Raw genomic sequence first — 25,555 nt, 5'->3', positions numbered from 1 at the left:
ATGGAGTGGGAGGATAGCAAAGCAAATGGAATAAGCTGGGGAAATTACCGTTCTGGCGGTTGATGACTGGGGCAGCCAACATGATGGGAGGAGGAAGCAGGAGAAAAGGGGGAGAAAGGGAGACAAAAGGAGACAAACAGGAAACGACACAACAACAGGGTCAGGGACAAAGACAGACACAGAGACAACCCATATAAAGAGAGAGACGCTCACAAGGGAAAGGGAGGATAGAGGAAGGGAGCAGGGAAGGAGAGTCAAGTGGGAGACAAGAGGAGGAGGAATGGGAGGACGGAAGGAGGTGGAGAGAGGCCAGGCGAGGATGAGGGCAGAAAGGTTAGACACGTCACAACACGGCAAAGAGGAGACTCGATTAACCCGGATTAGGCACATTAATTAAAAAAAAAAACTAATAGCAACCGGGACGGGGGTATAGGATGGGGAGGCTTATGAAGATGGGAGTTGGGCTCCATGTAATGTCAGCTGAGAGCACAGGACAGAAGGGCACCCCCCCACCAGATAGAGACCATGGGGACAGGATGGAGCAAGGGGAAGTGGGCAGTTTTGGGGACCACTGAATGGGGGAGGGTCCTGGTGGTGTTCTTAGGGTGAAAGGGGATCTTGAAGGTAAGGGTCTTTGGGAAATGGGGGGGTATTTAGGGGGCCCTGCGGGAAGAATATGGCCCCGGGCAAGGGAAGCCCAAGACAGGGCTCACCAGTTCCATCCTCATTCACCATGCCAAGCCCCTCTGCCTTGTTTTGTCTTTCAAAGGCATTGAGATCCAGGACGCTGAGCGAAAGAAAAGAGGGGAGTGGGGCCAGAGAGATAATACAGCAGGTTAGGTGTTGCCTTGCATGCAGCTGGTCCCATTTTCATCCCCAGCACCCCCATGTGGTCCCCTGAGCACTACTATGAATGATCCCTGAACAAAGGTCTAGGAGTAAGCCTGAGTACTACTGGTGCCCCAAAACAACAAGAGAAAACAAGTCAGGGCTAGTGTGATAGTACAGTGGGTAGGGAGCTGGTTGATCCAGATTTGACCCCTGGCACCTCATTTGTTCTCCCCAACCTTCCAAGAGTTATTTCTGAGTATGCAGAGCCAGGAGTAACTCTTGTATACCACTGAGTATGGCCCCCAAACCAAAACATACATAAAAGAAAGCAATAAAAAGGAAGGAGGGAAAAGATGTTATGAGGTCCCTGCCCATCTCTCTTCCAGGGCCTGCACCCCCATCTGTGGGGCTGGTGGGAGGATAGCTGGAAGGAGCTGGAATGAAGAGGAAACAGACAGGAGCTTCCATGAAAGTGAAAGGCAGGGCCAGGATGAAATATGTGCACCAGGAGGGGAGACCATGAGGTGATGTAGCCGGTGCTCCAAAGGTCTCAGCAACAGAGAAAACAGAGAGGTAGAGGAGTCAGTGACAGCCTCAACCCAGCTGCCCCTGGAACCCCACACCTTTCTGGATCTTCCTCCTGCAAACCTGGAGTGTGTCTGTCTCCCCACAACCCCAACTCCCACACTACCAGGCATGTAAGTAGTAGCGAAGTTCTGTTTTAGGGAGAGGGGCCAGAGCTGGTCTCTGTTTCCGGGTCACCAAGAGAGCAGCCCTTAAACCGAAAGTAACCCCTGGAGGAGGCACAGCCCCAGCTCGAGGTACCCACCTGCATGTTTGCATCAGCGCCTGAATGCTCTGGAAGAACCCCACTTCCTTCTTGTCCTTCAGGTAATCTAGCATTTTCTGCAGAAGGTGAGGTGGGGAGGGGATCCGGGGTCATACTAGAACCAGACCCCCATCCTGTTTCCCCCAAGCCCATCTCCCAAGTCCCTCTGTTACCTGCTGCACCTCCGCATTGCCCCCGTTTAGGATGGAGATGCCCAGCTTCAGGGTGGAGGACACCATGGAGCCTGTCTCTCCTAGGAGGGAGTGGAGGTGGGGTAACCGCTAATCTGGGGTGTTCTCTACCCACCAGAAAGCAGCCAAGCCAGTGGGTGCCAGAGAGCATGTAAGGACAAGGACAGGCACAGGTGTGTGTGTGTGTGTGTGTGTGTGTGTGTGTGTGTGTGTGTGTGTGTGTGTGTGTGTGTGTGATTATTACAGGGCAATTATGCACGGGGTGTAAGGGTGGGGGAAGAGGACAAAGCATAGGCATGGAAGGATGTGGGAGAGTGCTCGGCCAGAGGAGGACTAGGTGGTGAGAGGTGAGGGCAGGGAGGTTGAGATGGGCAGGAAGTGAGGGAGGAGGAGGAGGAAGCTTGAATGGGGAGGATGAAGAAAGAGGAGGGAGAGGACTCAATGGGCAGGATGGCACCAAGAGAAGGGGGCAGTGGACATGTGGGGTGGAGGAAAGGGTAGGGGATGGAGGGCTGAATGGACAGAGGCATGAGCATGGGGGAAGGTCTAGACAGGGGACCCAGCCTACCTTTGCAGGCACTGATCATCTGCAGAACCATCTCGGCAGCCCCACGGTTGTGCAGCCTTGCCTGCTGGTACAGGAGCCTCTGCTTCTCCATCTCCTTCTCCTGCAGAGCCAGGCAGAGGGCTGGTGAGTCCAGGCCTGCGCCGGCATTTGTCTTTCATTGTCTCTCCTCCCCCGACCCTGTCCTCACAGCTGCAGTCATCACATCTGTGGCTTCCAGCACCTGCCAGCTACTGAGACCCACTGGAGCGGGGCTTGGCACAGTCTTATCTGGGGCCCACGGACCTCTGAGAGGTCAGAGAAGAATATCCAGGAGGTTGGAGGACTCTGGATTGTGGATGGGAGGAGGTTTATTTATGAGTTTCCCACTGCTTCTCTGCAAAGGGTTATTTCCTCCTACTGTGGATGAACCGAACCATCATATATCGACAGAGCATCACTATGAGAACTCCTGATGCTTCTTTTCAAGCACATTAATTTTGCAAACCCCTTGAACTGTAGCTTATACATCACTGCTGCTAAACTACAGTTGTTAAAAGCCCACTATTATATAGCATTTGGTAGATTCATGCTTATGTACAGCTATCACATCACAAATTCCTAGAATAGAGGCCAGGGTGATAATAGCATAGCGGGGGAAAGAACCTGCCTTGCATGCAGCCCACCTGGATTCTATCCCCATCATTTCAAATGGTAACCAAGCACCACCACCAGGAATAACCCCTGAGCACTGCAGAGTGTAGCCCAAAACAAAACAAAATTTCCTATAACAATATAACTACTTCAATAGGCATGATGCTTCCTGTGCTTTAAATTCAGTGTATATATGTAAAAGCATGATTTGGAACTTCAGAGAGACAGCTCCATGCATTGAGCACGTGCAAAGCATGCAGGGAGCCCAGGAGGTATAATCTTAGCTCCACAAGGTACTCCAGCATTTGGGAAGTGACTCCTGAAGACAAAGCCATGAGTAACCCCAAGCACCACGGGTATGACCCCCAAACAAAACAAAACAATGATTCTGAGAAGGCTTCACCAGATGCATAAGGGGCCCTGGCACAAAAGAGTTAAGAAATTCAGGAAAAAAAAAAAAAAAAAAAGAAATTCAGGAAAGTCAGTGCTAGAGGTATTCCTACCTACTCTAGGTATAGTAGGTAGGGTGTTTGCTTTGCATGTGGCCAACCTGGCTTCAACCCTGTGTCCTGTATTTTTCCCTGAGCAATACCAGGAGTAATTCCTGAGTGCAGAGCCAAGAGTAAGCCCTGAGCATTACCAGGTGTGCCCCCCCCCAATAAAATAATAAATGAGAAAAGTTCAGGGAAGAACCAGAGAGGGTCCAGTTAGTAAAGTATAAGCTGTGTTTGATCCCCAGAACTGCATTTGGTCTCCATCAATAAGCCTTATGTCTGAACATAGGCCACTCTGGAAGACTGGTGATCACATACTGGACAGTGGGGATGGAGGAAGTTAGGGTCCTCCAGGATTGCCTGATCCCCCTTACCTCGAAAGAAACCTCAGGCTCTTCCTCTTCAGCCTCCACATTTTCCTCTCCCTCTTCAATGTGGCAGCTCTGAGGATGGATCATAGGTTAGAAATAAGGCAAAAAGAGGACCCTGGCCCCTTCATGCCCTCTTCTTGGAATGAACTAGAACAAAAGCGAAAAGCAGAGACCCCACTGAAGAGGAGGGCAGGGCCTCACCTTGGCCATGATATCAGCATAAGCCATGTACAGGTAATCCTCTTCTAGTTTGCTGAGGAAGGAAGTGGGAAGAAAGAATCCAGGGGTGAGGGACCCTACCCCAATCCCAAACACACACACCACTAATAACAGCTTCTGGTTTTCCTTAAGCCAGCTACTCCCGCCCAAGACTAAGCTGAGTGTTGATGGGTTGGTTGACTGCCTGGTGGACAATGGCATATAAGGGCTGAACCAATAGCAAATGTCTATCTACTTATCCAGAAGACTAAGCCGGAGGTCATGTGACCACTTGGGGCTAATGAGATACCTTGTGGGAATTTTGCCCCATCTGCTGGGAGACCAGGGCTGCCCATTTTCTTGCTAAAAGGGCCTGATGGAAGCCTGGGACCATCTTACTGTCTACTGGTTCACTTGGCAATGATCAGTATCTCTGTCCAAAACGACTGGAGTGATAGGAAGGATGGGCCATGACTTCTGAGTGTTAATTCTATTACGTCTCTATTCTATGTGCTTTCTTTCTATCTGCCTTCTTCAACCTTTTCACCATACACCAGCCCACTGACCAGCAGTTATAACCAAAGCAGCAGGCCTGTGTTTTTCGACCTTTTTCCCACCTGCAGTTATAAACACAGTAGTCTATGGATGGATGGTTGAAGAAAGGTGCTTTAGTGGCTCAGTAAATTAATCCTCAGAATGATTAGCATTACCAGGGAGGTTCATTACCAGTCCCATTTTACAGAGGAGGAAATGGAAACAAGAAGATCCTCTTACAGCCCACCACCTCTGGCATTCAAACCTGGACCGTCTAACCCAGAGTTAGTGCTTTTCCAGGAGACTTCCCAGTGTCCCTTGCATCACCGGGTGGTAGATGGTCAGAATTCTGACCAATGAGATACAGGCTGCAGCCACCAGGGAGCATCTCCTTCGGGGATGAAAGATGGCAGGTCTTGCTAAGAAGAAGACCTCTCTCCTTTCTGCCAGCTAGAGTCGTGTCTGGACAGTCCATTCCCATCCTGTGCCCACACACCAAAGCCCAGAAAGGCCAAGTAGAAGGCAGGATGAACCCAAGTCTCTGGCAAGGCTGTGTGCCCAGCCCGGGGCTTCTGCCAACCAACACCATGCCAGAGAAACAAAGAAATGGAAATCTATGTGCCTGCTTTCCAGGTCCCCAAGAAGGAGGAGTGGGCACAGTGTCTAATTCGTAGCTCAGAGATCAAGTGAGAGAATGTGTGTAGGTCAAGAGCTCAGCAGGTGCTGGCCACATAATAAGCACTTGGTCAAGGGTGCCTATTATCAGGGGCTGCAGCCGCTGCCTTATTACTGGTATTTATTCCCTGAGTGTAAGTGTATCATTAGCCCCTGTGGAGCTCGTGTGTGTGACCGAGGCAAAGGCTCCCTTTCTCACAGCCACTTGTTGGAGAGTAATCAGAATAGCCTCATTACTCCCGTATCAGACTGGTTTTGTTTGAGCCCGACTCCCGCTTCCAGAACAGCTGGAGTCGGTCGATCTGGCCTGTAATGTGAACAAGAGTTAGTTTGGTGAAGTGCTCGGGCCGCATGGGGCCCCTTCTGTGCCAATAAAGGGCCTATGGGGTGTCTCTTGAGCAGGATGCAGAGGAGGGGCCTCACCTCTTTTCTTTTGTTTTGGTTTGGCTTATTTGTTAGTTTTTGGGCCACACCCAGTGGTGCTCAGGGATTACTCCTGGCCCTGTGCTCAGAAATCGGTCCTGGCAGGCTCAAGGACCATATGGGATGCTGAGGATCGAACTCGGGTCCATCCCAGATCAGCCGCATGCAAGGCAAATGCCCTGTCACTGTGTTATCACACCAGGCCCCTCACCTCTTTTCTGTCAGGGCAGTGCGGCTGAAGTGCAGAACCAGCTGGTGTAGGGGGTCTGGCTTCTTCTCCTCTACTTCCTCTTCTTCCTCCTCCTTCTCTCCAGCTTTCTATGGGGGGAGGTGGAGAGATAGAGCCTTGAAGAGGGTGTCCAGAGCCCCCTCCTGTCTGTACCCTCACAGCTGGGATTGTTTTCTCTTCTCCCACCTCCTGCATCTCACCTGAACCTGGACTGATTGATCCCTACAGTGATTCCCCCAACCCAAGCCTGTCCCAGCTCACGGAGAGATCATCTATCATGCGATCCTCAAAGCTGTGGTCTTCCGTCAGGATCCACGAAGCCTTGTAGCTCTCCAGGAACATGTTACATGCCCGGTGCCTGGAGAGCAAAGCAAAGACATGGGGGTACCCTGGAGAGGTTCCCTGGCTGCTCACCCCCACTGATCTATCTACTACATGTCTGTTCATGCGGGTAGATCCTCCATCTCCCCACCTCCCCAGCCACTCAACCGCCCCTTCATCTCCCCTTCTCTCTCAACAGGGTGTGTGTGTGTCTTACGTGGGCAGGTTGTACAGGGGCGTCATGCGGAAACATGCAACCACTGCCCTCCGGCGCTGCTTGGAGAGGAGCTTATGCCACACAGCCTTCTTGGACTTGTAAGGGTGCTCAGTCTGGAGATGGGACAGTGAGGGGCTCATGTCCCCAGATCCTGGGCTTGCTTGCATGCCATCCTCAACCCCGAGTTCAAATAGCACTTCTATGACCAGGTTCAAATTCAGGCTCCACTCACAGGGTGGAAATGCCCTTTGTGCCAACAGGATTTTCACCTAGCCTGATTTCCAGGCTGAATTCTCTGCCAGGCCCTGACCTAGCCCAAATCCCCACTGAAACCCTTGCCCCAGACTCAAGGCATTTCCACCAAGCTCCCCTCCCAGCCCCAAAAATCGTCCCCTGCCCCATCCCTAGACACAAAATCTAGCACCGGGGCCGAAGAGGTGGTGCTAGAGGTAAGGTGTCTGCCTTGCAAGCGCTAGCCAAGGAAGGACCGTGGTTCGATCCCCCGGTGTCCCATATGGTCCCCCCAAACCAGAGGCGATTTCTGAGCACTTAGCCAGGAGTAACCCCTGAGCATCAAATGAGTGTGAACCAAAAAAAAAAAAAAATCCAGCACCACTCTGGGTTTTTCAGTCTTTTGCAGGGTTGGCCATTCCCAGAGGTGCTCAGAGGGTCATATAAGGATGGGGATCAAATCTTGGGCTCTCATGTATGCAAAGCCTATCCTCCAGTTATTTGAGCTTTCTTGCATGGCCCCTGAGCCTGGTTTTAAAATCACCTTGAGACGCTATCCAAGATCTATCTCATAGCCTTTGGGCTCATTCACAGGCTCCACCCATAGGCCGCAAAGCCCACACTAGTCCCGAACACGAGCCCGGTAAGGCCAGGCCCACCTGCTCCAGGTGATAAAGCACAGCAGACACTTCCTGAACCCGGCGAACGATTTTCTCTGGGTCGTCTGCATCCTCCTCCCGGCCAGGGACGCCCCGGTACAGTGCCATCTGCCAGCGCAGAGACGGGGAGCCTTCAACCTGTGATGGGGCATCAGGGATTAAGTCTAGGTCCTCCTCTTCATGCCAGTGAGAGCCCAAACAGTGGTTGTTGCTTTTCAGTGTAGAGGCAAGAGCGCACCTTTGCTTGACAGTGGAGGTTGTTCTGCAGATACTCCCGGACTTCCTCATCAGTGTCTTTCTGGGGAGATAAGGCCAGGCTGGGTCATGGGGTGGGGCAGAGTTCTCTAGGCCCACAACTCTAGGTCTGTCCTACAAGGTCTGCCCTTCTCGATCTCCCCAACCCCATGCCCAAAGTTAGGAAGAAATTTGTGGTCCAGGATGCTGGAGAAACCTAAAGCAATCAGGTGATGAGATGGGAGTTCAAGTAAGGACTTTATGGGCTTTGTGGGGGTGTGAGACGAGATATTACTCGCTAGGTCCCAGGAAGAGATTGGGGTCTAGCAGGTTCTGCAGGAAGGAGCTCCTGGGGTTCGGGGCACAGAGATTCTGGTGTTGCAGGACCTCAGGGAAGGGCCCTGGATGATCCCTGAACTACCGAAGGTCAGGGAGGGTCACTCCCCCTACTCGGGTACCTGGGAGGCCTCTTTGGGGCCCCCCAAGGACTTGAAAGTTCAGGGCATTGTCAGCTGAGCCCCAGGATCCTTGAGAGCTCTGAGTTTTGTGAGTGGCAGCAGGAAGGGACTTAGAGTCCTACAGGATGAGACAGAACTCCTTAGGGGCTCAGGGTGTTGTCTAGGTCCCTGAGACTCTTGGGGGCTCAGCTCTGTGTCAATAGAGCCCAGAGGACCCCAGTAAGGTCTTGGGTCAGTGCGGACCCAGAATAAGGACAGTGGGATTGTGAGTTCAGGGGACCCCAGAGGAGATGGGGAGGTCTTAGTAGGAGTTTCAGAGGTGTCTCATGGGGGCGCTTTTCATAGTTTAGGGGTGTTTAGTAGGTCCCTAAGAGCTTAGTGCACAAGGGTCCTGGCAGCATCTAACACGAGGCCCTGGTCATCCTGGGGGAAGGCTCAGCAAGACCTCAGGGTCCTGAGGTCCTGAGAATTAGCAGGGGGCTGATGGGGCGGGACAGACACCAGAGCATAGCGAGTCTTGGCCATGGTGATGAGCTCCTGGTCCGTGGGTGCACACATGTTGAGGCCAATGGGCAGCATCTTCTTGAGCGTGGCCACAATCAGCGACGTCTGCACCGAGTAGCGGTCACCCCGGCGTTTCTTCTTGGTGCGTTCCTGATCCGAACCGCCTGACTACAGGGGACAGAGGGCTCAGTGCCAGTTCGGGTCCCCACCCAGCTCCAGCCTGTAGCTGCTGCCCACACCCCAGCTCAGGCCGAACACAAGGTCCTCACCCCTTTCCCACCCCATCTCAGCTCCTTGCAAAGCTGACCTTTCACCTCCCATTCCCAGCCCACACCCCAGGCTCTCCCAGGTCCCAACTCTAGTCCCAAGAGCCCAGCTTCAATCGCCAAACCCTTCAGAATGGCTCCAAATTCCAGGCTCTTCTCCAGCCCTGGGTGTCTTCTCCCAGAATCTCCCCATCACCCCCCACTCCTCACACACCATGCACAAACCCGCACTTCAGATTTCAAGACCAAGTCCCCAAGAAAGACACAGAGCTGGCAAAGTTTCCCAAGAGCCAAGAGTCAACGGAAGACAAAGAGAAATCGAGAGATGGAGATAGTTGAAGAGACAGAAGAGGCAAGAACATTCCAGAAATATCTGGAAGCAGAAACACTGGGCCCAAGAGACCCACAGCTGTGTTCTGGAGCTTAGGGGTGCAGACCCCCCTGGCCAGGGCCTCCGCTGCCATGCCTTGACAAGCCCCGGTGACAAGCTTCGGCCAGAGCCACACAACGCGGGCACGCAGGCTCGGGCACGCCCTGGGTGCCAGGCACGCTGAGGTTTCACATGCAGCACCGCGGAGTTGACACGGCTGCGGTCCAGCCCCCACTGAGGTTCAAGAGGACACGACACTTGGCCTAGGTCACACGGCAGGCTGCCAAGAGTCAGGACTCAAGTCCGATACTATCTGATTCCAGAACTAAACATGCGCGTGCTGCTGTCACGCCTCCCCTGGACTCCTGGAAGCTCAATGCCAAGAGGGTCCAGAGACATTTTTTTTTTTTAACCAGAGTTAAAAAAAAAAAAAGTTAAAATTCCCCAAAGTTGAGGGTCAGGGAGGGAATGATAGGGAGGATAGAGGTGAGGAAGATAAGGAGGATGGTGGCTAGGAGCTCAGGATGGAGGGCACAGGGGTAAGGATTTTCTGGGATTGGGGGTGGAGGGGAGCGTACGAGCTGAGAGCCATGCGGAAGGTTCCAGGCACGGGGCTGACCTGAACGTCTCCCGCCTGCTTCGCCGAGTTGCAGACAGAGACAAGAAGGGTTACCCCAAGACCTCCAATAACGTTCACCCACACCTCTGCCCCCCCCACAGACACCCCCTCATGGTGCATCCCCAGACCTTGACTTGGGGTAGGGAGGGTTCCTGAGAATGGTTAGGGAAGGGAAAAAGAGGGGGCCTGAACAAGTAGGTGTTGGCGGGGAGATGAGGCAGTGGGGAAGACGGTTAGGGGAAGAGGGAGAGAAGGGGCTGGGAAGCAGCGTGGGGAGGACGGGGTGTAGAAGAGGAAAGAAGAGGGTGCTCAGGCCACTGGAGCTGAAGGTGCAGCCAGGGGCTGAGAAGTGGGAGCTCAGGGTCGCGCCCTCCCTTGCCGGAGCCCACCCAGGACCACACACCTTGGCCATCTTGCTCTTGTTGTCGGCCGTCAGGAATGACATGTTGTTGATCTCATTCTGCACCACAAAGTTCTGCTCCTCGCGCTTAAAGTTCTGGTGGGGGCAGAACTGGGGATGAGCCAGAATCCGGGGAACAGCGGCAGGGGTGCTGAATGGGCACAGGCACTCACGTGGGACTTGGACCAGTAGATGAAGATCTCCCCAACCATCCTGAAGAGCATCTCGGCATTGGCATTGGGTGCCGTCAGCCAGTGCGCCCTGGTTGGGGAGGGAGGCTGGTGAGGGCTGGGAAGCCAGTCTAATGGGGGACAAGCCCCATTTAGAGCTCTCAAACAGGAGATATTGGGGGAACTAGGAAAGCCCCGTGGGAGAGGGAAATTTTGGGGGGGAGGTCACACCCGGCAGTGCTCAGGGGTTACTCCTGGCTGCATGCTCAGAAATCGCCCCGGCAGGTTCAGGGAGACCATATGGGATGCTGGGATTTGAACCAATGACCTTCTGCATGCAAGACTAACGCCTTACCTCCATGCTATCAGAGAGGGGATTTCTTAAGTGATCCAGCCACCTCAATAATCCCGTGGTTAGCACAATGCTTCCTTTCTTTTCTTTTTGATTTTGGACCACCTGAGCACCTGGTAGTACTCAGGGGTTACTTCTGGCTCTGTGCTCAGAAATTACTCCTGGCAGGCTCAGGGGACCATATGAGATGCCAGGGATCAAACCCAGGTCAGCCACATGAAAGGGACTTTGACCTGCAACATTTCTTTTCTCTCCACTCCCCCTAACCTGCAGACTGAGATGTGGCAGGCAGGGATTAGTGTCATCGGCTGGACTGTCACAAGTGGCCACATCTAGGTTACCACCATTCTGCTCCTAAAGTAATGTGGGTGTAAGTGCCTGAGAGATAGCTCAGGACTGGGTAGAATGGAGCAGGGGGAAGCAAACTGCAGGAGGCTGCATTTGAGAGCAGTTACTGGGGGCCACTGGGCTTTGAATGGGAAACAGGTCCAAACAGACGGCAGGGCAACCTCACCTGTTGTTGTCCACGTAGCGGATAAGCAGGGGGTAGAGGGCATACAGGTCACGGCACAGCACAGAGAACTCATCCCGAATCAGGAGCTCACCCTCCTCGGCCTCAGCCTTGGCCTCCAGGCGCAGCTGCTCTTCCTCAGCCACCACCTTCCCTGCCCGCTTGCGCAGGCGCCCGATGGTGGGGATAAAGTGTGTGTGCAGGAGCTCAGGGTGTGCCCGGCTCACGATGGGCTGAGCAAATACTGGAGAGACAAAAGGTGGCTGTGCTGACCTCTGACCTCTGACCCTACTCTGACCTCTGATCCTCTTCAACTCCCAGGATGCCTGATCTCTACTTTGAACAGAGGCTCCAATGTCAACATCCGATCCCACCTCTGACCTTGAGCCATGACCTCTGACAGGCCGAGTCCAACCCCAATCTAACCTTTGACCTGAACCCAAGACCCAGTCTGATGCCAGGGCTCTGACCTCTGAAGCCAACAACTGAATCTTACTCCAGCCTGTGATCTCTCACCCCTCTTTAACCTCTGACCTGGACATGTCAACATGTCTCACTACATGACCCTCAACCTCTGACCTCTAATTCCAGCCTGTGAGTTCCAATCTCGCTGAACTCTGATCCAAAGCCTGACTTCTGACACATACCTCAACCCTTGAAGACCTTACCCTCTGACTTTTGACCCCAAACTCTGTCCTATAAAGACAGATACTTGTCAGGACAAATATAATCTGTCCCACAAGGACATATTACTATGTTTTAATACTTGACCTGGCACTCTCAAAATATTTTTTTTTCCAGTGGGGAGCTTCAAACAGTGCTCAGGGCCCCAGCAGCCCTTGGCCAACTGCTCCTGCTGGTTCAATGCCCAAGTCTCATGGTGTTGGAGTCCCCCAGGGACCCATCGGGCAGTGCCCAGGGACTGAAATCAGGGCCTTGACATGCAAGTCATGTGCTCCATCCCTCGGAACCATCACCCTAGTCCCTGGCTCCTGTCAGAGACCTGGAGAACCCACTGCTGAGAACCCATGGTTAAGCCCCCATGACACTCACTTCCCAAGTCCCTCCAAAGGGGCTCCAGGAGTTGAGCCCAGACTGCCTGGTCACCTTGCCCCCTGCACACCCACCTGCCAGCCGCTTCATCCAGGAGGCCTCATCGATGCCCAGGTTGTTGACGATGATGCGTAGGATGTTCCCAAGCAGGGAGTTGAGGTGGCCAGAGGTGACAGCCGTGCAGGGTGGTGGGGCACCACCAGGGAGGGCTGGAGGGGGCGCCTCCGGGCCACGCTCCCACCAGCGAGGCAGGTAGCTGCACAGCATGGGCAGTGTAATCTCAATGACATGCGGCATCTCTGTGTAGCGGGCACCCGACTCGGCCAGTCCCCCGATGTCAGACATGAGCTGCTCCAGCACCGGGATGTCAGGGCACATCTCCTCCACACTGCTGGGGAGCCCCAAGACTGGGGGACAAGAGTGTGAGTCCCATGCCAGTGCATCCCCCAGCCTCAGGGCCCCCAGGAACTCTGGGATTCTCCAAGCTGGGAGAACCCCAACACAGGCAGAGGGTGAACCCTGAGCCTACAGCAGCCCTTCCTGTCCCCAAAAGATGTTCTTTTCTCCCCTGGGACCTTCACTGCTGGAAGTACCCCACATCCCCAACCCTACTTACTGGCCCGCTCCCGGGGAGACTTGGTGGTGTAGACAGAGCAGGCGTTGAACTCGTTCAGCTGAGGCTCCAGGAATGCCACTGGCATGGCCGCAGCCAGGCAGGCCAGGCACTCCCCAAGGGCTGGCCGCAGCCTGTGGTCGGAGGCTATGCTGAGCAACCCTGCACCCTCATAGCCCAGCCTCTGCCCCCCCCCCCAAAGTGTCCCTCCAGACAGCTCAGGACCATCTCCCAGTGGGGCTCCTCTGGGGCCTCCCCAAACTTCCTGCGTGTCCTCCTGCTGCTGACCCATTGTGGAAGAGTCGTCCCCAAGGCCCCCAGTGTGATCTGGCTTCTGGACCTTCATCTTTTGTTGTCACCACTGCTTGGTCCCACCTGGAGCAATCTGGTGTCCCTGGCCTGTTCCTGTTTTCTTCCAAGCCGTTCTCCGAGTGTCCTCATGTGGCCACTGTGGAGAACTGCAGCTCCCAGTGATTGTGTGTGTGTCTGAATGTCACTGTGTGTGTCTCTGTGACTGTCTGTGTGTGTGAGAGTGAGGATCGGTATTTGTAAGTGTGTGTCTGAATATAAGTGTGTGTCTCTATGTGTGTGTTGAAGAGTTGAAACCCTCCCAACCCCAAACCCCTTCTGCTCCTTCACTGCCTGAGCCCCCCCAACCCCAGCCCCATCTGGCTGTCTCCTTACTTCTCCACATAGGGGTTCCTGGTGGTGCCCAGAGAGTAGATACTGCACAATGTTCGGTAGCAGGAGACCTGGACATCATCCACTGTGGGGGACAGGCTGGGCATCAGCCACGCCGAATCCCCCCACTTCCTGAGAACACCATACTCTAACTTGGGAGCTCGCCATAGGCTCAGCTTCCCTATGTAAGGGGGGTAACAACAGGAGCATGGTCCTGGTGGGGACCCACCTGCAGTGGGCATGAGAGCAGGCTTGAGACTGAGCCCAGTCCCCAGGGGAAAAAAAAAAGGCAAACCACAGGTCTCAGGCCAAGGGAGGACCCTATGGGGGTTCAGTGGTTAAATACTGGCCTCGCCTGTGGGAAACCCGGAGTTCCACCCCAGACACACACAAACACACACAATATCACATGCCACACAATCACCATACACATACAGGATGCCATACATATCACACCATATACATATCACACCACACCATATACACATATGACAGCACATACACAAAATATATCATACATACTTAAATGACACATAACATACATTACATCACACACACCCCACATCTAATCAACATCACAGATGTCTGGAGGCAAAAGAAGAGGAAAGCCAGGGGCAGGCACTAAGCGCTACCAGGAGTGGCCCAAACCTCTACTCCAACCCCCAAACATAAGGAGGTGGGGGACAGTTCTAGATCGATGTTTCTATCTTTTGAACCATACCAGCTGAGGTCAGCTGGCTCTATACTCAGGGATCACTCCTATGGAGCTTGGAAAACCATATGGGGTGCCAGGGATCAAACCTGGATGAGTCACATGCAAGGCAAATGCCCTCCCCACTGGGATATCTCTCCCAGAGGCTCTGCAGACATGTATTTCCCTGCAGGGACCCCTCGGGAAAGGTGGCGCTGGCTGCCCAGACTCACACCCACCGGGAATGGGGGTGTGCCCTTACGGATCACGTCGTCTCCAAACTGGTGCTGGGCTATGTGCTGGAAGAGGGTGGTAAGGACGGGCAGCAGGGCCACGGTGGTGTAGGTGATGTTCTGGCCTACGCCCTTCACCTGCGTGCGCGCCTGGGACACCTTGCCCAGTCGCAGGTTCTCTACCATCTTCTCGATGTCCTCCGACGCGCTCTCAAAGAAGGAGCGGAGTCCGGCCTTCACGATCTCGGGGCCCGACTTCATCACCGTTCTGGAGGGGGCCCAGGCAAGCTCGCTTTAGGCCTTAAAGGAGAAGGCCAGAGGTGGAAGCGGGGGTAGGCATGGGGAACGGGCACCTCACCTGGCGTCCAGGGAGCGGGCCAGGATGTGAAGACAGTTGACCACGGCTGGTGCATCCGTACCTGGGAGAGGCAGAGCAGAGGGGTTTGGGCAGAACTAGGGTTTGAGGAGTCTCTCGCCTCACTACAGCCCCTGAGCCCCTCACCCTGGCCCTACACACACACTGTGCTCCTCTGGGTGCCTCATGAAGGTCGGATCCAGGATGCCTCCCTCCCTGCCCAGTCCTAAAAATGGGGTCTTCCAAACCCAGGCAGGACCCTGAGCTAGTGTTTCTAGGGTGCGGCCGCTGATGAGGCATTGAGAGGAAAGCAAGGTGGGCCAGGCTACTTACCAAAGAGCCCAACGCGATGGCGGACAAGGGCAGCTAGTTTGCAAAAGAGGCTGAAGGGAGAGAAAGAAGAAAGACCAGACAAGTAGGAACAAGGACCAGGACAGTAAGGGACAGGCCTGGAGGCCGGGGAACAAGGGCTGGACACAGAGCCCGGAGAAGTGAAGCGAGGAGGAAAAATTGGAAGGAGCAGGAAGGCTGGGAGGCAACAACAGAGATGAGAGAATTAGAGGTCACCCTGACAGGAACTGGGGTGCTGGGGCGGGTGTGCTCCTGAAAGTTCCCTTTGTGAGGAAAATGCTAAAACCATTGGGCAGCCAACTCCCCCAATCACCTCCTTTGGCACCAGTACTTGGTGTCCAACTTGGAACTCAGTGTCCCAAGCTTGTGTACCCCGAGTGGCAGGGCAGAGGGCGAGGGGTCACAGGGCAACCCACCTGGTGATCATTTCCTTCTCCTTGTTGGAGGCGTGGCCACCACTACCCAGCACTTTGGCTGGCGTGGACAGGAAGTAGAGGCAGTGATTGGTGAAGTACTGATTGATCAAAGGGAGCAGGATCTGGGGCGAGAGGAAGAAGTGAGGGGACCTGGGAGAAGGGTGGACATTCCCCATCCTCAACCACTCCAGTTTCGGAGGCCACCTCTCACCTTGGCAAAGAATTTAATCTCCTGTTCGTGGGGGGACTTTTCTACCCTCCCACTGCTGACCACGGCCTCTGGTGGAGAAAAACAGGGAAGAGTCAGGGAAGGCTCAAGGCTGGGGGGGGGGCGGTGTCAGGGCTTTCTGATGGGGAAAAATTCTGGGACAGAATTAGGGGATGACAGGAAAATATATGTTCCTATGATGTCACCTCTACTGGCTTTAAGAGAAGACACCTGCCCTTAGCTTTCTGTCTTTCTTTTCAGGGGTTGGGGGTTTCCATAGCTCTGAGCTGTGTTCAAAGCTTACTCCTGATCAAGAGTCACCCCTGTTGGTACCATGAATCCATGACTGAAAGGCAAGTATCTTATCCACTGTATTATCTCTCCTTCTCTCCCTTATCTTTCAGCTGATGACCCTTACTCATTGATCCAACCCTCCCTGCAGCTGAACTGATGAATGAGGATAAACTGTCATGAGGTAAGGTCATCCCTCACACATCTCCTATCACACATCCCTTTCTTAACTATTAATACTGAATAAATGTGTAATGAATGAAATGAAACAAAAGAATCACTTTAGTAAGATAAAAGGTCAGGGGCCGGAGAGATAGCATGGAGGTAAGGCGTTTGCCTTTCATGCAGAAGGTCGGTGGTTCGAATCCCGGCATCCCATATGGTCCCCTGAGCCTGCCAGGAGCAATTTCTGAGCATAGAGCCAGGAGTAACCCCTGAGTGCTGCCGGGTGTGACCCAAAAACAAAACAAAAAAAAGATCAAATTTCAGCTGAAAATGGCCATATCAGGGCTAGGAGATAGTACAGGGCTAGTTAAGCCATTTGTCTTGCAATGCTGTAGGTGTCAGTTCAGTCCCCACACAGCCTATGGTTCCCCTGAGCACTGCCAAGGGAGTCAGGGATACTCCTAAGTAGAATCAGGAACTGTCCAAATACCAAAAGGTGTGGACCCCAGTAAATAAACAGAACTGTCTGGTTAACGGTAATGACCGACACTGTTAAAATAATACTATTGGGGGGCCAGAGAGATAGCATGGAGGTAAGGCGTTTGTCTTTCAAACCCCGGCATCCCATATGGTCCCCTGAGCCTGCCAGGAGCGATTTCTGAGCGTAAAGCCAGGAGTAACCCCTGAGCACGGTCAAGTGTGACCCCCCCAAAAAAATACTATTGGGACCAAAGTGATAGCACAATAAGTCGGATATTTGCCTTGCATGCGGCCAACCTGGGTTGGATTCCCAGCATTCCATATGGTCTCCTGAGCCTGCCAGAAGTGATTTCTGAGCACAGACCCAGGAGTAACTCCTGAGTGTGTGGCCCAAATAAACCAAACAAGGGGCCGGGCGGTGGCGCTAGAGATAAGGTGCCTGCCTTGCCTGCGCTAGCCTTCGACGGACCTCGGTTGATCCCCCAGCGTCCCATATGGTCCCCCAAGCCAGGAGTAACTTCTGAGCACATAGCCAGGAGTAACCCCTGAGCATTACCGGGTGTGGCCCAAAAACAAAAACCAAACCAAACCAAACCAAACAAAAAACAAAAACAAAAACAAAAAAAAAAAAAACACTGCTGGCTCCAATTTTGGGGTGGAGCAGGGGAGAGCCACTCCTAGTGATGTCCTGGCTCTATGCTCAGAGATAACTCCTGGTGGTGCTCAGAGGACCATATGGGGTGCTGGAGAATTGAAGCAAAGCTGAGTGTCCTACCTGCTGCCCTGAGGCTCCAACCCTGACTGGTGCTGAATACTTGTTATACCCCTGGCACTGTGAGAAGTGACCTCAATGAACTTCTCCCACCTGGAGAACCTCTCCCACATCAGGCAGATGAGGAAACTGAGACAATATGTGGGGCCCCTGGCTGGTTGTGGTGAGCTGAACCCCCATACTGCAGATAAGAAGGCAGGGTTGGGAGAGGAAAGGGGCTGCCTGGAGGGATCTGAGGTGAAGTGTGTGAGCTGGGAGTCGCCCTGCCAAGCCTTTGAGAAAATTTGGAGGTTGGCTCTCTTGGGAAGTTGGAAGGGCAATTGGAGCCCCTATTCTGATTTTTTGTTGTTATTGGGGGGGGGGGCACATTCAGCAAAGACCTCCTCCTCCCACTGAGATTCGGAGATTTGCTAAAGCTGCAAGAAGACAAAATCTTCGTGTCTCCCTCCTGAGGTCCCATAGTTGAGTCAGACACAAATATCAGATGAGGGGAGGAAGCAGGGGAGAGGAAAGGCCTGGTCTGCAGAAGGGAAGGATGGGGATGGGACCCCTTCCGTACCCAGATGGGCAATAAACTCCTGGGAAATGTCCATCCAGCGCAGCAGCTGCTGCAGGAAGCCGAAGGCGAAGCGTTTCTCAATGGAGGACGTGTCCAGTTCCATGTCCTTCAGGCCTCTGCAGAAGAAACAGCAGAGGGAGGTCATGAGCTCACACTGGGCCTGCCCTTCCCTGCTTGGCTCCAGCTCTGCCTCTGCTTCCTCAGGTCGGGCCTCCACCAGCTTCTGCCTCATTACAGGATCTTTGAGGATCTAAGGATCCCCTTCCTTGGACAAGGCCCCTCCACTCTGCCACTTCATGTCTGACCCCGTCCCAGGATTAAACGCCTCCCTTACTCCTCCCCTATGAGGTGTGGCTTCCTTCTCTGGCTCTGCCCCCTGACCCCAGGCCCGACTCCTTGGTCTTCTCCCCTCTCTGGCCCCGCCTCCGACCCTCTAGGCCTACATCTATTGGTCCCTTTCCTCCCTGGCCCCGCCCCTCAAAGTATCCTCCCCTTATTGACCACACCCCTACTCCTAGTCCCGCCCCTCTTGGTCTCCTCCCCTCTCTAGCTACCCTGCTTTTGCTTCCTAGGTTCGATCCCCATCCCCAGGCAGGGACCAGCCTGCTTGCCTGGTGACCGCGAAGCCATTCATTTGCAGAAACTTGAGCAGCTCCTGGGCCTTCTCTCGATCTCGTGCCTTCTCCTTGGCCGTGAGCGTGTCGTAGGGGACCAGTAGGGGGTGGGTCCCACCACCTGGGTTCAATGAAATATCAGGAATTAGGGGACCTGGGATGGGTTGGGAATGGAGCTGGGACACCCCCTGAAGTGGTGTCTGCCCTTGTGGGCTTGTGCGATGACAGACTGAGAGGGGATAGTAGCCCTCACCCTTGGCCTCCAGCTCCTGCTTCTTCTTGCGACCCCATGTGTTGTGGTAATTTTCCGCTAGCTGCTCTGCCATGGCCTGAGATGCACAGAGAAAATTGAGGGACATGTTTGGAGGGTTTCATTCCATCCCAGACACGGTGCCCCAGTGTTAGAATGGGGTAAGGGAGGTCTCACCTGCAGCTCCCGGGACAGGGTGACTCCGCTGAGATCGGGGGGCTGGGGGTTGTAGCCTTCTCGGGGGTCATAGGTCTGGCAAGACAAGGGAGGAATGGGGAGCTTGGTGGACTAGCAGGATAACCAAGCCCCAATCCAGATTACCCCACATACACGCTTATCCAAGCTACAGATCTTTCCTTTGCACCCCTCTTTAAGAGCTGTCCTCCTCTACCCCTGCAGATGCCTCCAAGCTGCCTGTCTTCAGACATCTGTCTCCTGCATTCTACTTCCAGCATCCCCAACTCCTGCCCGGACCCCGCCTCTCGCCCTCTCTTGGTCCCACCCCCCAATTACAACCAATCACCACAGTGACCCCTGCCTCCACCTGAGCGCTTTGGGAAATCTTTCGAGTTTTCTTCTTCTCCGTTTTCTCTTCCTCACCCTCCCGGGCCTTCTCTACCGTCCATTCCCAGGCAATCATGGCCTTCAAGGACTCCTTGATGGGCCAGCGGTAAATCTCTTTGTCCTGGGTGAAAAGGAGAAAAGGGCCTTAGTGGAATGGAAGGTGACAGGGCAGTGAAGCTTCTTGTCTTCTAGGAAAGGGGTGGCTGAGGCCAAGTGGCTAGGTAGGGAACCAAATGAGACTGGAATTCAGGTCTCTTCCCTGCATTGTGATAGCGCCACCCATGCTGTCTCTCGTGATTCCATTTTACAAAGGAGACTCAGAGAAGGTTACGATGAAGGCATCAAACCCAGTCCCACTTGTTGCCAGAAGAAACTTGGGGAGTCTGGGGTCTGGGGGAAGGCCACTGAGTTGGAGGGAAGGACAAGGTCATGGGTAGGGGAGCAGATTCAGTTAGATCCAAGCCAGTGATGTTATTTAACTCCATCTTAAAATTATATGGTTTGGGGGGCCATATCCAGCCTTGTTCAAGGAGTCACTCTTACCCATTTTCTGGGCACCAGGCTGTGCAGGGAATCAAACCTGGGCCTCCAATGAGCAAAAGATGTGCTTTGCATTTTGAACTACCTTTCCAGCCCCTTATTCCATGAACTCTACAATGTGGGAGTTCGCTTATGGGTCCCCTCCCACTTGGGGCCCCGAGTCTGGGTCACCTTCTCTGAGAAGGTCTTGTAGGGTCTCAGCATGGGGTGTGTCTTCAGCTCCTCGTCTATGTTCTCCCCGTAGGACCAGCTGTTCTGAATCTGGAGGTGGAGAAGGGACAGTGGCAGCAGTGCCACCCAAAACTGAGGGGTGGGGGGAGGACAGGGGACAGATGGCAGTCTTGAGGGTGTAGAGGGGCATCCTGAGCAATAGAAGGCCCATGAGGCCCTGGGAGCCTCTGGGGGTAAGTTGGGTGCTAAGGCAGGGATGGGGTTTAGGGTGCAGTTCAGGGAAGGGAATCTGCCCCACCTTGTCAAAGGCCCACTTCTCATGCGTGTACTCGGAGTACTTGTTAATGAAGGAGTCCAGCTTCTCAGGGATGATCACGCTTTGGGGACAGAAAAGTGAGCTCAATCCCCAAATGTTGCAGCCCCCCATCCTCCCCTCCCTCCCAGCCCTCCACCCCTATGTCCTCTGGTCCCCAAGACTCACTTGAGGGTCTCCACTGGCCGAGGATCGAAGTTGCCCTCTGCGTCCACCGTGGCCTTCTTTTCAGCCTTGGAGGAATACGAGGCATCCACATAGTCAGGGGGCAGGGCCCCAGCGATGGCACAGAGACAGGGCATGGCGATGCGATACAGCTCTGCGTCATATTTCTGGAGGTGTCAGGGGGCAGAGGCGTCACTGCAGGTCCTGGCAAATCCCAGAGCCCTGAGGCCTCCAAATTAACCATCAACTTCCCCCCCAAGCCCCCAAATAGGCATCATATTCTCTTTCCCTAAAGACCTAAACCTCAGATCTACTTAGATGCCCAGTATGCAACCATATTACCCCTTTCCATACCCCCAAACCCTCTCCTAGCACATCCCAAGCAGAAACTCATTCAGAGTCCCCAGGCCCCAACCTGCACAACTGCCACCCCCTGGAACTCTCAAAAGTTGGGTTTTGATTCAGGGTCCCTAACTTTTTTCAGGAGTCCCTTCAGGCCCACCAGACCTTGTGGGCCAGTGAGTCAAAGATGCCCCAAAAGAGTTTCCGTGTGAGATGCAGCTCTTCCTCCGAGGTGACCCCGAAGCTGGCCCAGCCAGTGGGGAGACAGTAATACTTCCAGCATCTCTCATAGTGGTTGGTGAGGAGCTGAATGGGAGCAGGGGGAGGGGGGGACACAAAAATGAGGGCCTGAGTACAAGCAATGAGAAGACAAATAGACTTCCTGGGATCCTGAAGCTGCCAAGCTTTTAATGACAGAGGAGGCATGATTATGTAAATGATATGCTAATAAAGGCCTGGCCATTCTGGGGAGTGAATACAGACCTTTTATTTTGCAATTTTAGCATTCTAATTTAGAGTCAAGATGAACATTAAATTCAATACTGGATTGGTCTGGTGTGGCTTTACCCAAAACAGCATGCTATGTTATTATTATTTGGTTGGAGTTTATTTTTGGACTACACTCAGTGGTGCTCAAGAGCTACTCCTGGCTCTGGAGTCAGGAATTACTCCTGGCAGTGTTTGGAAGAATCGTTTGGGATGCTGCGAATTGAGCCCAGGTCAGCCCCATGTAAGGCGTGGGCCCTCACTGTCTGGCCCAGCATGCTATATCATTAATCCCTGGGGAGAATCGTGCAAATTGGGCATATGGCCAGAGTGCTCCTAGCGGTATGGATCACCATGCCAAACAGGCAAACAGTAAGCACACCAGGCAGATGAAGAATGGTCACTGGGAAAAAGGGCCTCCACCATTCAAAATGCCAATTTGAAACAGAGACTCAGCCAAGATAGCTGTGTGGGAGGTTTCTCCTCGGGCAAATTAGCATGTAAATGAAAAAATAATAGGAGAGACTGAGCAAATATTCAGACTAGCTGTGGGACTGTTTATACAAATACAAGCGGTCGTTTGAAACAGCAGGAGACTGGCATTTCCAGGCTTGGAAGGAGCAGAGCTAATTAGGAAAAGCCCTGTGGCCTATGCAAGTGTATGATCATTTGGTGCTGGCTCTGACAGGCCAATAAAATACCAATGAGGGAGCGTCAGTTGTGGAATCCTGGTATGCAAATGAGCATGCTAAAGAGGTTTCTAGGAGAACACTACCCTATTGGCTGGTCCTCTGAATTGTGGATACAGTCAACCAAGCTATGGTTGGGGCCTCCCATAACATACTCCCCTGGACCAGCCCCCCAAGACGCCGGGCATGCAAATGAGCATGCAAAACACGATGGAGGTGGGGTCTGGCTAACCTTGAGTGGCATCTTGGCAAACTCATTCAAGATGGGCACATCGAACACCAGACGCCGGAGCAGATGCTGCAACATGGATGGGCGGATGTACCTGCGGGCACAAGCACAATGCCAGGGTGGTGGGATTTCAGGCAGGGGAATTTGCCCCTGCCCATGGGCCACAATGCCCCTCCCAGGTGGTACCCCACCTGCAGAGTGCCATGAGACAGTCCTCGATGACATCGCGCTGCGCCTTGGTGAGTGAGCGGCCACGGGACAGGCGATACACGGTGTGCAGCATGGAGTCCACCATGATGGCTCGGTGCTCGGTGCCCGCGAAGAGCGGCGCACACTTGGTGATGAGTGGCAGCACGGCCAGACACAGGTAGCGGTTTAGTGCCAGCGCCATCTCCGTGGTGCTGAAGGTGGCCTGGGGTATGGAGAATGGGGTGGTGGGGTGCTCAGGACCTCTGGATGCTCCCGAGTTGCCACCACACCAGGGCAAATGCCCCCAACAATTTCTAGTGTATTATCTTTAGTTTACTTTGTTTTTATATATGGAGTGGTTCTCAGGACTTTTGTGTTCAAGGGTCGTCCCTGGTTGGGCTTGAAGAAATTACACGCAGTGCTGGGATTGAACCAGGGTCACCCACCTACAAGGCAAGCACCTTAATCCTGTACTAGCTAAAAAAAAAATTTTTTTTTTGGTTTTTGGGCCACACCCAGTGACACTCAGGAGTTACTCCTGGCTATGTGCTCAGAAATCGCTCCTGGCTTGAGGGACCATATGGGACGCTGGGGGATTGAACTTCGGTCCATCCGAGGTTAACGCGTGCAAGGCAATGCACTACCGTTTGTGCCTCCACTCCAGTCCCTAAAAAGTCTTTTTTTGGGGGGAGGGGGGGACTGGTCCCCTGAGCCTGCCAGGAGCGATTTCTGAGTGCAGAACCAGGAGTAACTCCTGAACACCACCGGGTTCGATCCTGGGTCCATCCCTGGTCCACCCCTGTACTATCATTCTGGCCCTCTAAAAGGCATTTTAAATCATTTTGATAACAATCACCAACAGGTGGGACCGGAGAGAGAGCATGGAGGTAAGGCATTTGCCTTCCATGCAGAAGGTCGGTGGTTTGAATCCCAGCATCCCATATGGTTCGTTCCCCGAGGCTGCCAGGAACGATTTCTGAGTGTAGAGCCAGGAGTGACTCCTGAGCGATGCACGATGTGACCCAAAACAAAAAACAAAAAAAAAACAAAAACTATATGTAACAATCACCAACAGGAGTGGGAATTAGATGCCAGGACTTGTTCCTTGTCAATGAGCATATGAGATAGTGGCTGATCTCCATCTCTTTTTATATTAGAAAGTCAAGACTGAATGGAGTTTTCTGGATCAGAGCCATAGAAATGCAAGAACCTGGGACTGGAGTACCAGCATAGCAGGGAGAGAGCTTGCCTTGCATGAGCTCAACCTGTATTCTATATCCTGCATCCCATATGGTCCCCTAAGCCTGCCAGGACAATTCCTGGATTCAGAGTCAGAAGTAATCCCTGAGCATCATTGTGTGGGGCCCCCAAACAAAACAAAAAAGAAAATTACAAGAACTTGACTGGAGAGATAGTAAAGCAGGTGCTTGCCTTGGATGTGGCTGGCCTTGATTTGATCCTGGGCACCCCATATGGTCACCTGAGCACTGCCAGGCAGAATTCCTGAGTGCAGAGCCAGGGAGTAACCCCTAAGCATCACTGTTTATGATTTAAAAGAAAAAGAAAAACCCTATACCTGACAAGAGCTGGTTTTCTCCCCTGGACTTCAGTCCTTCCCTGGGCACCGGTCTAGGTAGACTCTATAGGGGTCAACAAGCTTTCCCGCTATCTCTCCCTACACTAATGGGAATGCGCTCTGGGAGGAGGGCGGGCCGTTCTAGCACTGGTTTATGTTGGGACAGTCAGTGGAAATTTTTTCTCCTTGTTTTCATATTGATAGTATTGTATGCATATATTCTATATATCCATAATATCCATCTTGTATTGTGACCTTGATACTGCCCTACAAACCTCATTTCTAATATTTTACTGCCTCAGTCCCAACCCTTACTTCCCCCCATCCTCCCATGTAGGTGCAGCTAATGACATGAAGCTCACCACATAGAGTAATAAGTGCAGTTAGAGAAATAATTACACTGAAAACTAGCATAACAATGTGAATGAATGAGGGAAAAAGAAAGCCTGTACAGGTGTGGGTGGGGTGGGGAGTAGGTAGATCTGGAAATTGGTGGTGGGAATCCTGCACTGGTGAAGGGGGGTGTTCTTTACATGACTGCAATCATATAACTACAATTATATTTGTAATCACGGTGTTCAAATAAAGATAATTTAAAAAAAGAAAAAAAAAGAAAAGGAAAAAAACCAGGATTTTCGGGCACATCTGGCCAATCCCAAGCCCCATATTTCATCCATCACACTGCACTCACTGACCACAGAGCCATGGCTGGTTCCTAGATTCGAGGGTATCTAGGCAGTGCCACAGACTGCTAGGGCCCACTAGGTGGTGCTCAGGGATCTCTCGGGAAGTGCTCAGGAGGTGGTAGGGTGGCAGGGACGAAACCCTGATGGGTGCGTCATCCATGGTTTTAACCTTCTTGTCCCATGCATTATTTCACCAATCTGAGGGACAGTTTTTAGAACTGATTTCATTGTTCAAGACCACTTTGAAGTCTCATGGTAAATGGGAAATTACACATGTACAGACATTTGCTGTCTATTGATGGATGTGGGGGGCTCCCAAGCATTGCTCAGGAGGCCTAGGGAATCTTCCTGGCCATTTACAGACAACTGATTTGGCCAGTATTTGAATGGCAGAGTCTGAAGATGCCCGGGAAATTGCAGGAAATTTCAGGGGTCACAACCGGTGACTGCATCAGGCCGTATCCAAGGGACTACATAGTTCCATTTCTGATCAGCAGCATGCAAGGGCCTTAATCCCTGTGGTGTTCTCCAGCTGAGCCGACATGTGTGGCGTTGTATGTGTGGGAATAGTATGTACAGAAGCAACTT

General features: G+C 53.0%; 1 protein-coding gene across 1 annotated transcript in view; it reads right to left on the bottom strand.

The window, feature by feature from the left end:
- The window catches only part of RYR1 (ryanodine receptor 1), a 122,005-nt gene that overhangs the window by 37,655 nt on the left and 58,795 nt on the right, over nucleotides 1–25,555 (bottom strand). Inside the window, exons 50-85 of the mRNA XM_049787473.1 lie at nucleotides 22,708–22,928; nucleotides 22,520–22,610; nucleotides 21,278–21,418; nucleotides 20,774–20,937; nucleotides 20,591–20,669; nucleotides 20,293–20,382; nucleotides 19,562–19,702; nucleotides 19,195–19,269; nucleotides 19,021–19,096; nucleotides 18,765–18,888; nucleotides 18,154–18,269; nucleotides 15,890–15,957; nucleotides 15,679–15,800; nucleotides 15,245–15,294; nucleotides 14,915–14,975; nucleotides 14,586–14,824; nucleotides 13,636–13,717; nucleotides 12,955–13,085; nucleotides 12,413–12,745; nucleotides 11,289–11,529; nucleotides 10,426–10,513; nucleotides 10,256–10,348; nucleotides 9,853–9,867; nucleotides 8,595–8,765; nucleotides 7,640–7,699; nucleotides 7,402–7,539; nucleotides 6,512–6,624; nucleotides 6,235–6,331; nucleotides 5,956–6,062; nucleotides 4,116–4,167; nucleotides 3,918–3,986; nucleotides 2,420–2,519; nucleotides 1,834–1,913; nucleotides 1,661–1,737; nucleotides 714–787; nucleotides 49–66 (exon numbers count right to left, since the gene is read on the bottom strand). Of these exons, the coding sequence (XP_049643430.1) occupies nucleotides 49–66; nucleotides 714–787; nucleotides 1,661–1,737; nucleotides 1,834–1,913; nucleotides 2,420–2,519; nucleotides 3,918–3,986; nucleotides 4,116–4,167; nucleotides 5,956–6,062; nucleotides 6,235–6,331; nucleotides 6,512–6,624; nucleotides 7,402–7,539; nucleotides 7,640–7,699; nucleotides 8,595–8,765; nucleotides 9,853–9,867; nucleotides 10,256–10,348; nucleotides 10,426–10,513; nucleotides 11,289–11,529; nucleotides 12,413–12,745; nucleotides 12,955–13,085; nucleotides 13,636–13,717; nucleotides 14,586–14,824; nucleotides 14,915–14,975; nucleotides 15,245–15,294; nucleotides 15,679–15,800; nucleotides 15,890–15,957; nucleotides 18,154–18,269; nucleotides 18,765–18,888; nucleotides 19,021–19,096; nucleotides 19,195–19,269; nucleotides 19,562–19,702; nucleotides 20,293–20,382; nucleotides 20,591–20,669; nucleotides 20,774–20,937; nucleotides 21,278–21,418; nucleotides 22,520–22,610; nucleotides 22,708–22,928 (3,997 nt within the window). The remainder of the gene's footprint in view (nucleotides 1–48; nucleotides 67–713; nucleotides 788–1,660; nucleotides 1,738–1,833; nucleotides 1,914–2,419; nucleotides 2,520–3,917; nucleotides 3,987–4,115; nucleotides 4,168–5,955; nucleotides 6,063–6,234; nucleotides 6,332–6,511; nucleotides 6,625–7,401; nucleotides 7,540–7,639; nucleotides 7,700–8,594; nucleotides 8,766–9,852; nucleotides 9,868–10,255; nucleotides 10,349–10,425; nucleotides 10,514–11,288; nucleotides 11,530–12,412; nucleotides 12,746–12,954; nucleotides 13,086–13,635; nucleotides 13,718–14,585; nucleotides 14,825–14,914; nucleotides 14,976–15,244; nucleotides 15,295–15,678; nucleotides 15,801–15,889; nucleotides 15,958–18,153; nucleotides 18,270–18,764; nucleotides 18,889–19,020; nucleotides 19,097–19,194; nucleotides 19,270–19,561; nucleotides 19,703–20,292; nucleotides 20,383–20,590; nucleotides 20,670–20,773; nucleotides 20,938–21,277; nucleotides 21,419–22,519; nucleotides 22,611–22,707; nucleotides 22,929–25,555) is intronic.

The sequence above is a fragment of the Suncus etruscus genome, chromosome 14 (genome assembly GCF_024139225.1).
Source record: "Suncus etruscus isolate mSunEtr1 chromosome 14, mSunEtr1.pri.cur, whole genome shotgun sequence".
Classification (NCBI taxonomy): domain Eukaryota; kingdom Metazoa; phylum Chordata; class Mammalia; order Eulipotyphla; family Soricidae; genus Suncus; species Suncus etruscus.
The sequence above is the reverse complement of the archived record's forward strand: the minus strand, read 5'-3'. Positions and strand labels throughout refer to the sequence as shown.